The sequence below is a fragment of the Hypanus sabinus genome, chromosome 25, assembly GCF_030144855.1.
Source record: "Hypanus sabinus isolate sHypSab1 chromosome 25, sHypSab1.hap1, whole genome shotgun sequence".
NCBI lineage: Eukaryota > Metazoa > Chordata > Chondrichthyes > Myliobatiformes > Dasyatidae > Hypanus > Hypanus sabinus.
The window spans coordinates 34,421,907-34,436,114 of record NC_082730.1 but is presented as its reverse complement, the minus strand read 5'-3'; the positions used below and the strand labels follow the sequence as shown (position 1 = coordinate 34,436,114).

Genomic DNA, 14,208 nt, shown 5'->3' with positions numbered 1-14,208 from the left:
ATAAAAGCATTTCAATCAAAATACACTTAATGATCTTACATGAATTTTGCAGAAGGGACAACCATCACCTTAAGTATAACAAATTATGTACCTGACTCCCTAGAAATTTGCGAAGTTCATCAAATGCATCTGTGTGGTTATTTTTCACAATTAACTGTACCCAGCGAAAACGCAGTTCAGCATTCTTGGAACTGGAGATATTTGGGTAGACTTCACCCATCTTAGCAATATTTCCTAAAGAAAATGAGATTTCTGATTTCATTCCAGTTTCTTAAAGCATTTAATCATCACTACTTGTTATAACATTTCCAAAGTCTCTTCTGAGCATTTGTATAATGAAGTGAGGGCAAAAGATAACTGTTTTCCAACATTTTTACGTGTTGTCTGTTTAATTAAAACTTTTAAAGCTGAAGTTTTGAGTGGACAGAATTCTATAAATCAACTATGATTTATTGAAACAGCAATTGAAGACATCTGGAATTAAGCATGAAACAAATTGAAGTGCGCAGATTTAATTTAGAATACGATTTCCATTCGACTCTGGTTAAATCATTAGTATTTCATTTAAAATTAAAAATACATTTTCTCAATTTATGGTACACTACACAATATGACAGGAATTTTAATATATATTAGTAAATGTCATCCCTTACTAAATACCTGGAGGCAAAGGTGACTTTTCCAGTAGTTTATCCAGGAAGTGCACAATCTGGTAGGTTTTCCATGAGCATATGTCAACAGCTTTGATGGCATCCATATTCAGCTCTGTAGCCAACCATAGTGAAGCCAAGCTTTCTGCTGGTTTCATGAGAACATCACCACATGAAAGGTCTGGCAGGTAAGGAGGCCATCCAGGTGTATTCAGCCAACAGTCAAATTCAAATCCTGGATAAGAAAATTTAGATCCTCATTTCTCTAAATGTTCAACTTCTTACCAAACTGACAGGGTGAAGAACATGCATAAATTGAAAAAGAATCAGATAGAAAATAACAAAGCGTTGAGGACTCGGTCATGATAAAAATTGTGGATAGGTTCCAGTTAATCAAAATAATTGAAGCAAGTTTAATCTTATTGAAAGATTGTGCATCACCACTTTTTCTTCAGCGAGGGGTTGACATAACACAGCATTACCTGTTTTTTTCTCAATATCTTGTTTCTTGAGTTCTGGGAAGTACTCTAAATAAAAACATAAAGCATCTTCCGCCACAATACTTTGGAATTTGAATTTGTTCACATAGGCCTGCAAGTAAACACAATTTAGACCCGTGATCAGAGCAAATGATATACCTGTACACTGGACAGTGTATCAGTCACCCATTTCGGGTAAGGAACTGCATTGATATTGAACTGCCTCATCAGGGACTTCCCTCCATCACAAAAGGAGCTATTAACGGATGACCAATTCAATCTGCAATTCCCAACAATGAAGTAGGTCATGCCTCTACACAGCAAGACCAGGACAATATTTGGTAATAGACTGATCAATTTTCTACTTGGAACAGCATAACAGGTCAATCAAAATCTGTCCTATTGCCCCTTTCTTATTTTAAAGTTTTAAGCAGATTGATTGAAATACATTCTGCTAAGAGTTTGTTCTACAGGTTTCAGAAGTCTTGGGTATCAGTGAAAGTTCTCAAACCTGGAATGTTAATTTAATGTCTCCAAGTTACCATCAAATCAATTTCTGCTCTTTAACAAGCTGGAGTCCATAGAGACAAGTTCTTTGGCAATGGCATAAATAAAATATCTCCATAAATGGCCAAAAATACCAAGCTGATGAAAGGTCACTATTTCACCATAATCTTTCCTATTTTAATTGCAATGTCCAAATTTTTAGAGGTTAAAGATGGATGCAAAGTAAAAAAGCTTAAAATTAATTATGTGCAATATGAAATGAAAAGCACTTTTACATGTTTGTACTGTACATCAGATGAGAAAGATGAAATATGGAGGTAAAAGCAAACAAGTCCAGTAAGGGCAGTTGAAGGTGGTCTGATTTGCTCAGAGTACATTTAATGCAAGAAGCCTCACAGGTGAACTCAGTATGGATTAGACAATAGGATTGTATTTCAGTTATTATGGAAGCATAAGAGTAGAATTCAGCCATTTGGCTCACAGTCAGCAGATAACAGATATGGCAAATGAACCTTTGCGATATCAATGCTTTTTCTGTAATGGTGCGGGTAAGACCGGGGAGTGGAGTTGAACTTAAGGGGAACATCATGGTGGAACGTAAAGATATCCTGGGGCAACATGCAAAGCTAAGATATAAAGAGGATCACTTTTCAACAAATGTACTACAGATCTTGCAATATTCAGTGGGAATTAGATGACAGTTTGAATAATAGATTTCAACTTCCATAATATTGCCTGGGAATACCTTAGTGCACTCTTTCTTTAAAACTGAGCAAAATATTATTCTTGTTTTCATTTGTGTTTGATGCAATTTGCATGATTTTTGCATGAGGGGAGGGATTTGATGTTTGATATTTTTCCGTGAATGGGTTGGTTCCATGGTCCTTTGTTTCATGACTGTGGGAAGATGAATTTTAGGGTTGTATACTGCAGGCATACTTTGATAATAAATGTATTTTGAATCATTGAAAATAGGTTGGCTACGCAAACATGCATTTAGCAGCTTTCCCCCCCTTATAAATAAAATTATGTTTACAATTGTTACGAATGTGCCACAACTCTGAGGGGCCGAAGGGTACAAAGTCACCCCCTCCTTTTTGAGAATCGCAAGATTGCTATTAATTCGGGTCTGGGACCCGGAAATGAGAGAGAATCCACAAGGTTTGGAATGTGTCCTGGCCTCAGCGAAACAAAACCATTGATAACGGCTATTGTCTCTTGGAGACGGAATTGTGTATTGAGTACTGTACTATTCATTGAAGCCCCTCAGGGGACGACCAGAGTGGGCTGGTTGAGGGATTGCATCATCCCAACCTGACTGACATCAGAGACCCCGTGAGTAAGGATAAGAGGGTCTGGGGAACAACCCCTTTAGACGCACCAGGAGAAACACTGGAAATCAAGTGACAGCGTTTTATAGTGAACGCCGGTGAGGACTTGTGTGCATCCTCCCTTGCCAGGGTGGCAGGCTCATCACAGAAGGAAGAACGGCTTAGCTAAAGAAGAGGCCACAAGTGAACGGCCACACCAACGAGACTCCCATGGATCGAAATCATAAAAGGAAAGCCGGCAAGTTTTTCTCCCAAAACTCACTCACTCTCCAACCACTGCAAACCCAGCGGTCCCCAAAGGCTGCAGCCTGCATGAACTGAGTGATTTTTATATTTCCATCAGACAATACATTATCCCCTAGACAACGATAGAGCTTATTTATTATTATTACTATACTCGCACTTTTAGATTTAGTATTGACGACGTATATTATCTGTATATTTGCATTGATATTATTTTTGTGTATTTTTACCAATAAATACCGTTAAAAATAATATCATCAGACTTCAACAGACCTCTCTATCTTTGCTGGTAAGTGACCCAATTACGGGGTTCATAACAAAGTGGGGTCTTGTCTCGAGATTTGATACCAAATTGGAGGGCCAGTGAATCGGGCTTTTAAGTCCAAACGTCCGTCTGGTTGTGCGGGTAACCAGACGGGAAACCAGCAAAGATGGATGTGGATGAATTTATAGAAAACCCAACTCTGGAGGCGCTAGAGGCTGCCACAAAGTCGGACTTGATAGATATTACGAAAGGACTAAATCTTGCAGAGGTGAGGTTGTCGATGAAAAAGCGGGAGGTGCGGAGGGCCATAACTCAGTATATTGTGAAGAATGTGTTTTCTGCTGAGGTATTGGAAAATATCCCTGAAAAGGCACCAGCTAGTGGGACGGCTCAGTTAGAGTTGGAGAAATTAAGGATGGAACATGAAATTAAGTTAAAACAGCTGGAAGCAGCTGAAAAAGAGAAGGAAAGGGCCGAAAAAGAGAAGGAAAGGGCTGAAAAGGAAAAAGCCCAAAAGGAAAAAGAAAGAACTGAAAGGGAAAAGGAAACAGCCGAAAAGCAACGGGAGCATGAGCTCCAGCTAAAGGAGTTAGAGGTAAAAAGGGAGCATGCGCTCCAGCTAAAGGAGTTAGAGGTAAAAAGGGAGCATGCGCTCCAGCTAAAGGAGTTAGAAGAGAAGAGGGAGCAGGAACGAGCTGAGAAACAAAGGGAACATGAAATTCAGTTAAAACAGCTGGAAGCAGCTGAAAAGGAGAAGGAAAGGGCAGAGAAAGAGAAGGAGAGGGAGTATGAGGAGAAAGAGAAACAGAGGCAACATGACTTGGACATGGAGAAGTTAAGGCAAGAGCGAAGAGCTCAAGGGCCAGACCAAGAGGAGCGGTTTAATGTTAGTCGGGAGTTTAGGTTAGTACCTCCGTTTGAAGAGACAGATGCTGATAGTTATTTCTTGCATTTTGAAAAGGTGGCAGTGAATCAGAAGTGGCCCAGAGATCAGTGGGTGGCGTTGATACAAAGTGTGTTAAAAGGGAAGGCACAACAGGCATATGCGGCGTTGTCCATGGAGGAGGAGGAGTCTGAGAATTATGAGAAAGTAAAGGAGGCCATTCTTCGGGCCTATGAATTGGTACCTGAAGTGTATAGACAAAAGTTCAGAAATTTTAAAGAAAGGGTAGAATCAGAAGTATGCAGAGTTTTCCTGTGAGAAGGGTGTGCTCTTGGATTGTTGGTGTGCAGCAGAAATAGTGGAAGATGATTTTTGGCATCTCAGGGAGTTAATTCTGATTGAGGAATTTAAAGGTTGTGTTTTGGATGATATCCGGATCTATTTGAATGAGAAGCTGAATAAGTCTATCTCCGAATTTGCTAGGTTCGCAGATGAATATGCCCTAACCCACAAGACAAAGTTTTCCTCGAATAAAAGTTACCAGAGAGACCGTGGGAACGGTAGTGAAAGCCCGCCGGCTGAGGCAGAGATTCAGCCGGGAGCTAGCGGTAAAATTAAGGAGGAAGAAAGGCAAGATGGCAGGAGAGATCCTGGCTTGACCAGTTTTAATTGTGGAAAGGTGGGTCATATTGCATATCTAAGTGCCTTGCTCCGAGGAAGGAGACAGGAAAATGGAAAGCAGCTGTCCCTATAGGATGTGTTGTGGTGATCAGTAAATCGACGAGAAAGCCCCAGGTAGACAGAATACGAGAGGGGTCTAAGAAATGTATTTCAGAAGGAACCGTGTCTGTGAAAGAGGGAGACGCACCAGTTCCAGTGCGGATCTGGAGAGACACGGGAGCGGAGCTGTCATTGATTCGCAGTAAAGTACCAGGTTTTGGTTGCAAGACTGGAGAGGTAGCTTTGAGAGGCATAGGAAAAGGGACAGAAGTGGTGCCCTTGCATAGGATCATTATAAATTGTGAGCTGGTATCTGGACCAGTTGAAATAGGGCTGCGATCCGAATTCCCGAGAACTGACGTAGACCTCCTTCTGGGTAACGATTTAGCTGGTGGTGACGTTTGGTCGGCCATGGAGCTGACGAGCCAGCCTGTAAGTGTTGAAGACCCATCCCTAGATTCCAAGATCTATCCCGCATGCGCGACCACTAGCAGCATGTCGAGAAAGGCAGCTGAGAACGTGACCAATTTAAATCTGGCCAGTATTGATTTGGCCGAGACGTTTTTACTGACCCTGTACCAAGAGGAGTTAGAGGGTGGTAAAACGGAGAATAGGAAAGTGAAAGAGAGTAAGGGAGAGGAGGTAGACCTGCCCTTAGCCAGGAGGAAATTTATAGAGGCACGGAGTAAAGATGAGAAACAGATAAGGCTGTTAAAAGGTCCAGGGTTGGACATGGATGATCTGTCTGGTTTGGCAGAACTGTTTGAAGAAGCTGAAAATTCTAAAGGTGTTCCTGATAATGAAATGAGGGCAGTCCTAGATGAAAAGGATACCATTACCTTGAAGAAGTCTGCTGGGTTGACAGATGAGGTTGTTTCAGCCCGCGGGGTTGAGTTTACTCCGGAAGGGAGTTGCCCAGAGAGGAACTGGGAGGATCAGGGGAATTTAGAATTTGAAAAGGGTACGGGTATTGAAAGCCTGGAAGAGGGAGATGTCCTGTTTGAGTGTGTTCAAGATGTGGATGCACATGGTACTGAACCTAGTAATAGAGCTCAGAAAAAGTCTGAGGTATTTGATTCAGGTGAAAAGGAATGCAGTCCTTGTGGGTCAGATGGACTTGGTTCAGTGAAGAAAGGGTTAACCTTGGTAATAGTGGGAATTGAGAATTCTCAGTTGTTTGTGCTCAAAGGTGTGTTAAAAGTTAGTGAGGAGATAAAAGGTGGTGAGGTGAATATTATTATTGAAGGAAAAGGGAAAAGTGTAGTTCCTAAATTGAATGAAGAAAATTTAAAGTCTGGATTGATGTCAGAAGCAGCAACCAGGCTACAGAGACAATGGCTTGGTGCCTGCGAATCAATTACAGGTTGATTTGGAATGTAAAGGTGCCCCACACGCTATTGTTATTCAAGAGTGTGCTGTGAAGAGGCAGAAGGGTCCTGAAGATAAAACTAACAATGTGCTTAAAATTAAAGAATTGTGTGGAAATTCAGAAAATGGTCTAAGTTTGGAACACATTGTTGATAAAATAACTCCTATGAAAGGAGCATGCAAAAGCCTATTCCACACTGGGATACAAGTTAACCACGTGGGAGTTAACTGGAAAAGGGGCGAGGGTTGACGGGATGCCATTTTAAATAACAGGATCCGATTTTAAGGGATTTTGACAAAGCATGTGAATAATAAAGACAACCCCATGGATTAGTATTAGTAACATAAAGATTAGTATTTGCATGAACTTTTGTAGTATACACGTAAGCTAAGATCACAACTCTTTAGTTTTTGTTTGCTGAAGGAAAGGAATAAAAAAATAGGTGGTTATTAAATTGGAGTCTGATGCTACAAGAATTTATTAAGGTACAAGATGTTAAGATATTAAAGGAAGTGACAATGTAATCGCTAACTGTTTAGATGCTGAATTGAATGTATAACTGTATTACTCTGTAGTGGAAAAAAAACTTTTTTTTATTGTGTTAGATTCTGAAATCCTGTAAGACTGTTTTAATTCATTTTTACTGGTGGTAAAAATCTTGGAAGGGGGTGTTACGAATGTGCCACAACTCTGAGGGGCCGAAGGGTACAAAGTCGCCCCCTCCTTTTTGAGAATCGCAAGATCGCTATTAATTCAGGTCTGGGACCCAGGAAATGAGAGAGAATCCACAAGGTTTGGAATGTGTCCTGGCCTCAGCGAAACAAAACCATTGATAATGGCTATTGTCTCTTGGAGACGGAATTGTGTATTGAGTACTGTACTATTCATTGAAGCCCCTCAGGGGACAACCAGAGTGGGCTGGTTGAGGGATTGCATCATCCCAACCTGATTGACATCTGAGACCCCGTGAGTAAGGGTAAAAAAGGGTCTGGGGAACAACCCCTTTAGACGCACCAGGAGAAAGGCTGTTAATCCAGTGACAGCGTTTTATAGTGAACGCCGGTGAGGGCTTGTATGCGTCCTCCCTTGCCAGGGTGGCAGGCTCATCACGGAAGGAAGAACGGCTTAGCTAAAGAAGAGGCCACAAGTGAATGGCCACACCAACGAGACTCCGACGGATCGAAATCATAAAAGGAAGTCGGCAAGTTTTTCTCCCAAAACTCTCTCTCTCCAACCATTGCAAACCCAGCGGTCCCAAAAGGTTGCAACCTGCATGAACTGAGTGACTTTTATATTTCCATCGGACAATACATTATCCCCTAGACAACGATAGAGCTTATTTCTCATTGATTATTATTATACCCGCACTTTTAGATTTAGTATTGACGACATATATTATCTGTATATTTTCATTGATATTTGTGTATTTTTACCAATAAATACTATTAAAAATAGTATCATCAGACTTCAACGGACCTCTCTATCTTTACTGGTAAGTGACCCAGTTACGGGGTTCGTAACACAATGAACTTGACAAGTTCTTACCCGAAGGAAAGCATCAAACGTGCTCTGATCACCCACAAGGTGAGCTAAATATGATACAAAGCAGAAGCCTTTTTCATAGGGAGTTTCGTTATATGTCTCATCTGGATCAATCCCTGAAAAAGGAACAACAATAAATTAATTCTTTGTCAAAGGAAGGTAAAATTTCTAAGGCTGGGCTTACTTAGGGAATACAGAAATCATGGGGCATGAGAGAGCAAACACCAAGTTTAACATTACGCAAATGACTATATTGTAGCGGTGTGCTACACGCAGCGCTAAAATTACAACACGGAGTCGGTAACTGCAGTCGAAGAAAAAACTTTATTCGAAATACTCAGCCTTGCTTTTAAGCCTCCCTCAACCTGCCCCCCGTGGCGCAGAGGCTCCAAAGCTCTGTGCTCGCAAACCCCCATAGGCTATCTCCCTTAGCCGGAACGCTGGCTAATTGTGAGCCGGTTCAGATGTGCCAGGAAATGGGTCGCCACAATATCACACATTATTGACTATGAAATGCCTATGAAATGAAATGCCAAGGTCACAAAGTAGTTCCTTTTTTCTCTGTGATTCACTTGCTCTAAAGCCCTTCCACATCCCAAAAACATGCAGGTTGACAGGTTAACTGAGAATTGTAAGTCTCCCCTGGTGTGCAAGCGGGTGAATAAAATCTGGTGGGCAGCTGAGGGAAATTGGTAACAATTGAAAATTGTTAGGAGAGGAATTGTTCTGCAAGCCAGCACAGACTCAATGGGCTGAAATAACTTCCTGTTTTGTAAGGAAATAAGCAAAGCATCCATCAGCAACTGACAATGGATCATACTAATCCATTCAGCAGTTGCTGAGTAAAGGCTGTTTTATACTTCTGCGTCAAATGAATGCTGTAGGTACAGCGTAGCCACGTACTCTACACTGTATCCTACGCCATAGCCTGACGTGCACCTCTCCAAAAATGTAACTGCGCATCACGGCGATGCAGACAGTAACAACTGTGATTGGTCCACTTGGTAGCATCGCATTTCCTCCTGTCTATAGGCATACTGTGCGTACACAGATGCAAAATAAATGGTTGGAGACGATGAACCAAATCGTCAAATCTACCTGCCGACATCCAACAATATTTGAAATGCATTTCCTCGTCCGTGTCTCTCAGTGGCCGGACAAGCACAGAAAATTCACCCCCCTCCTGCCTCAATACATTCGATGGTCCTAGATATCATCTCCTCCGATGTCATCTCTTTTTTGCGTTGCAGTAATTTCAATAAAAGTAACCCTTGTTCAACATTAGCTCCAACATGATGCGCTCAGTCACCATTAGAAACCCCACTGCCAACTAGTGTTTTGGCGGTGAATTGCAGAGCGATGCAGACACACCAATGTACAGGTATAAATGCTCAACGGTGCAGGCCACCTACAAAGGCTACGGCATAGGCTACTATGCAGAAGTACAAATCAGCCTTTAAACCTACAAAACCTTGAAATGGCACTAAACAGCTCTGATCAAAAAGACTGAGTGCTTGGTGAAACATCTCCATTTGAAGTCAACAGCAAGTACCAGAAATCTCCAGTTGTCACACTTCCAATTTGACTATTTTTGCCTCTTGTCCCACTCCAACAGGAGCTCATCTATTCAAGCACTTTCACTTTTGGGGATTCAATATCAAATTCAGAAACTTGCTTTTTCTGCTTGCATCTGAAAAATGATTTTTTGGAAGCACTGGGGATTTGATCAGGGATTCCAAATCAATTTGCACAGATCCAGATTATGAACTCTCACCTTGATCAATTTTAACCTTCAGTTTATTGAGGGGATGGTCCTCTCCAGTGTTATCCATGTGTTGACGAAGGAGGGCTCTCCCTGTGGCAGCTTCAAGACAAGTGTACTCTGGACCTGAGAAATAAACTTTGAGTAAATATACAGGAGAGATATCTTGGTGATATGATGGTATCAGTGCCATAAAGCTACACATGGTTTATTGGGACAATTAATAATAGAGAATTTTTTTAAATTCCATAAATTTACCAGTGCAGCACAAGGTTGATTCAGCAGCAGGAGAATATGTGGGTATAGACACCAACAATTTCAATTAGTTGCCTATTGAACTTATCTGGAATGCCACACTGAAAACATAATGGTTTGTCCTTTCCCCATCTTTTGAAGAGAGTGTAATATTCATGTTATTTTTAAAAAACTTTCTTTCTTTTTTTTCAATCTTTTTATTGAGTTTCATATATATAGAAAAAACATAACATAATAATGAATAGGTTATGAATACAATAGACTTGAAGTCGCATTAATAATAAGATAATATCCTATTAAATATCGACAAAAGACAATACATTAATCAGTCAAGACCATATGATTATATATGAAAAAAAACAAAAATAATCATCAAAAGAAGAAAAAATTTGAAAATATGTGAAAAATATATATTGAGAAAAAAAAACACTAAACTAAACTAACATGGGCAATAATAATAGTTTACAAGTATATGATAGTGTCAAAAAACTCCAGAACTCCATACCTGAACATGAATAAGCAGAAAGAAGGTCTGGAAAAGGCCAAATTAATTCATATGAAAGTGTCAAATGAACGGTCCCCAAGTTTCTTCAAATTTAATTGATGAGTCAAAAATAGTGCTTCTAATTTTTTCCAAGCTCAGATAAGAAATAGTTTGAGAAAACCACTGAAACGTGGTAGGAGGATTTACTTCTTTCCAGTTTTGTAATATAGACCTTCTGGCCATTAATGTTACAAAAGCAATCATTCATCTGATTGAAGGGGAAAACTGATTACCATCCTCATTTGGTATACCAAAAATGGCAGTAATAAAATGAGGTTGTAGATCGATATTCCAAATTGAGGAAATGGTAGTAAATATGTCCTTCCAATAATTATGTAAAGTGGGACAGGACCAAAACATATGGGTCAATGAAGCCACTTCTGAATGACATCTGTCACATTGAGGGTTAATATGAGAATAGAATCGAGCAAGTTTATCTTTAGACATATGAGCTCTATGTACAATTTTAAATTGTATTAAGGCATGTTTAGCACATATAGAAGAGTTAACCATTTGTAAAATTTTTTCCCATTTATCTGTTGATATATTATATCGAAGTTCTTTTTCCCATTCTTGTTTAATTCTAACTGATATTTCTGGTTGTATCTTCATAATCATATTATAAATAAAAGCTACTAATCCCTTCTGACACGGATTTAAGGCAAAAATCAAATCTGGAAAATCCATTGAAGTTGAATTGGGAAAAGATGGTAAAACTTTATGTAAAAAATTTCTAATTTGTAGATATCTGCAAAAGTTAGATTTAGGTAATTTAAATTTGTTGGAAAGTTGGACAGAAGACATCAAAGTACCTTCAAAAAAAAGATCACGAAAACATTTTATACCTTTCCTTTTCCATATGCTAAAAGCTTGATCTGTTAAGGAAGGTTTGAAAAAAAAATTAAGTAAAATAGGGCTATCAAGAACAAAGTTTTTCAAAGTAAAAAACTTACGAAATTGAAACCAAATTCGTAATGTATGTTTGATAACAGGATTAGATATCTGTTTATTGGATTTAACTAAATCAGTAGGAAGAAAAGAACCAAGAACGGAGAACAGAGAATATCCCTTTACCTCATCACATTCCAAATTTACCCACTGTGGGCACAATGGTGAATCCAAATCTAATTTCCAATATATTAGGTTACGAATATTATTCGCCCAATAGTAAAATCTAAAATTAGGTAAAGCTAAACCACCATCTTTTTTAGATTTTTGTAATTGCCTTTTACTTAACCTGGGGTTTTTATTTTGCCACACAAATGAGGAAATTTTTGAATCAATGTTGTCAAAAAAAGATTTAGGAATAAAAATTGGTAAGGCTTGAAATAAATATAAAAATTTCGGTAAAATCATCATTTTAATAGCATTAATCCGACCAACTAATGATAAGTATAAGGGAGACCATCTTGTAGTAAGTTGTTGAATTTGATGAAGCATAGGTAAGAAATTCAGTCTAAATAAATCTTTATATTTCTTGGTAATTTTTATACCTAAATAGATAAAGTTATCAGTAACAACTTTAAATGGTATCCTGTCATTCAATAAAGTTTGCGCGTTTAAGGGGAATAATTCGCTCTTATCCAAGTTTAATTTATAACCAGAAAAACTACCAAATTGAGCCAACAAAGATAAAATAGCAGGAATAGATCTGTCAGGATCAGAAATATATAACAGCAAGTCATCAGCATAAAGTGATAACTTGTATAACTTCTCATTACGGGTAATACTAAAAATATTAGGAGATTCACGAATAGCAATGGCTAAAGGTTCTAATGCGATATTAAATAATAAAGGACTTAATGGACAACCTTGTCTCATACCACGAGATAATTGAAAAAAAGAGGATCTGTAATTATTTGTAAGAACAGAAGCAACAGGTTTATAATATATTAATTTAATCCATGATATGAAATTAGGGCTAAAATTAAAATTTCTCAATACATTAAATAAGTATGTCCATTCAACTCTATCAAAAGCTTTTTCAGCATCTAATGAAATAATACATTCTGGGGTTGTGGGTGATGGAGTATAAATTATATTAATCAATTTTCTGACATTAAAAAAGGAATACCGATTCCTAATGAAACCAGTTTGGTCTTCTGAAATAATCTGTGATAGTACCCTTTCTAATCTAATAGCTAAAATTTTTGTAAGAATCTTAGAATCTACATTTAATAATGATATAGGGTGATAAGATGCACATAAATTAGGATCTTTATCTTTTTTAAGAATTAAAGAGATAGTTGCTTTATAAAAAGATTGAGGTAATCTCTTCTTAGCAAATGCATCATTAAAGATTTCACATAACCAAGGGGAAAGCAAAGAAGAAAAAGTTTTTAAAAATTCTACAATATAACCATCAGGGCCAGGAGCTTTCCCTGAGTTCATTGATGAGATAGCCTCTCCTATTTCGGCCATAGAGATGGGAGCATCGAACAAGCTATGATCTTCATCTGTCAGTTTAGGAATTTTCAAATTGTTAAAAAAATTATCCATCATGGACAGGTCACCATCAAATTCTGATTGATATAAAGATTTATAAAAATCTTGAAAAGTGTTATTGATTTCTTTATGATCAGTAGTTAGATTACCGTCTTGTTTACGAATTTTAATAATTTGTCGCTTAGTTGAAATAGCTTTTAATTGATTAGCTAACAGTTTATTAGTTCGATCACTATGAATATAGAATTGAGCCCTGGTCCTAGTTAATTGATTTTCAATTGAAGAAGATAATAATAAACTATGTTCCATTTGAAGCTCAACTCTCTTCTTATAAAGTTCTTTGGTAGGAGTCACAGAATAAATCTTATCAATTTCCTTAATTTTATCCACTAATAAAGCAATATCTAAATATCTTTGTTTTCTTTTACCAACGGAATATGAGATAATTTGTCCACGGATAAAAGCTTTAAAAGAGTCCCAAAATATTCCTCTGTCAATTTCTTCAGTATAGTTTGTTGAGAAAAACAAGTCAATTTGCTGTTTTATGTAGGTAATAAATTCTGGGTCTTGAAGCAAAGTAGCGTTAAGTCTCCAAGATCTAGTATTATTGGAAAAGTCCGAAATCTTAATAGATAACTTCAAAGGTGCATGATCCGAAATAGTAATAGAATCATATTTACAATCAATAACATCCATTAATAACCGATGATCAATAAGGAAATAATCAATTCTAGAATAACTATGATATACATGTGAAAAAAAAGAAAATTCTTTATCTTTAGGGTTCAAAAACCGCCATATTTCAGTAATTCCCGAATCAACCATGAAAGAATTAATAAGTAAGGCTGATCTATTCGGAAGAGTTCGAATAGGTTTAGATCTATCCATCGAAGGATTCAAACAACAATTAAAATCTCCACCCATTATCAACATATATTCATTTAGATTAGGAAGGGAAGTAAATAAACGTCTAAAAAATTCAGGGCAGTCAAAGTTTGGAGCATAAATATTAACTAGAACCACTTTTTGATTAAAAAGTGATCCAGTTATCAACAAAAATCTGCCCTGTGGATCAGAGGTAATTTCATGATGTGTAAACGAAATTGAGGGGTCTATAAAAATAGACACACCCCTAATTTTGGCGGTACAATTCGAGTGAAATTGTTGACCCTTCCAGAACCTAAAAAAAATGTTGATTATCCTCCCTCCTAAT

At 38.0% G+C, this 14,208-nt stretch overlaps 2 protein-coding genes across 2 annotated transcripts in view; one reads left to right on the top strand and one right to left on the bottom strand.

The window, feature by feature from the left end:
* rnpep (arginyl aminopeptidase (aminopeptidase B)) overlaps window positions 1-14,208 on the bottom strand; it is a 33,058-nt gene that overhangs the window by 1,211 nt on the left and 17,639 nt on the right. Inside the window, exons 6-10 of the mRNA XM_059950437.1 lie at window positions 9,764-9,877; window positions 7,993-8,105; window positions 1,133-1,241; window positions 661-885; window positions 92-234 (exon numbers count right to left, since the gene is read on the bottom strand). Coding sequence (XP_059806420.1) covers window positions 92-234; window positions 661-885; window positions 1,133-1,241; window positions 7,993-8,105; window positions 9,764-9,877 — 704 coding nt within the window. The remainder of the gene's footprint in view (window positions 1-91; window positions 235-660; window positions 886-1,132; window positions 1,242-7,992; window positions 8,106-9,763; window positions 9,878-14,208) is intronic.
* LOC132381156 (trichohyalin-like) lies at window positions 3,642-4,676 on the top strand. Its single transcript, XM_059950438.1, has 2 exons — window positions 3,642-4,070; window positions 4,110-4,676. The coding sequence occupies exons 1-2, from the start codon at window positions 3,642-3,644 to the stop codon at window positions 4,674-4,676; spliced, it is 996 nt and encodes a 331-aa protein (XP_059806421.1).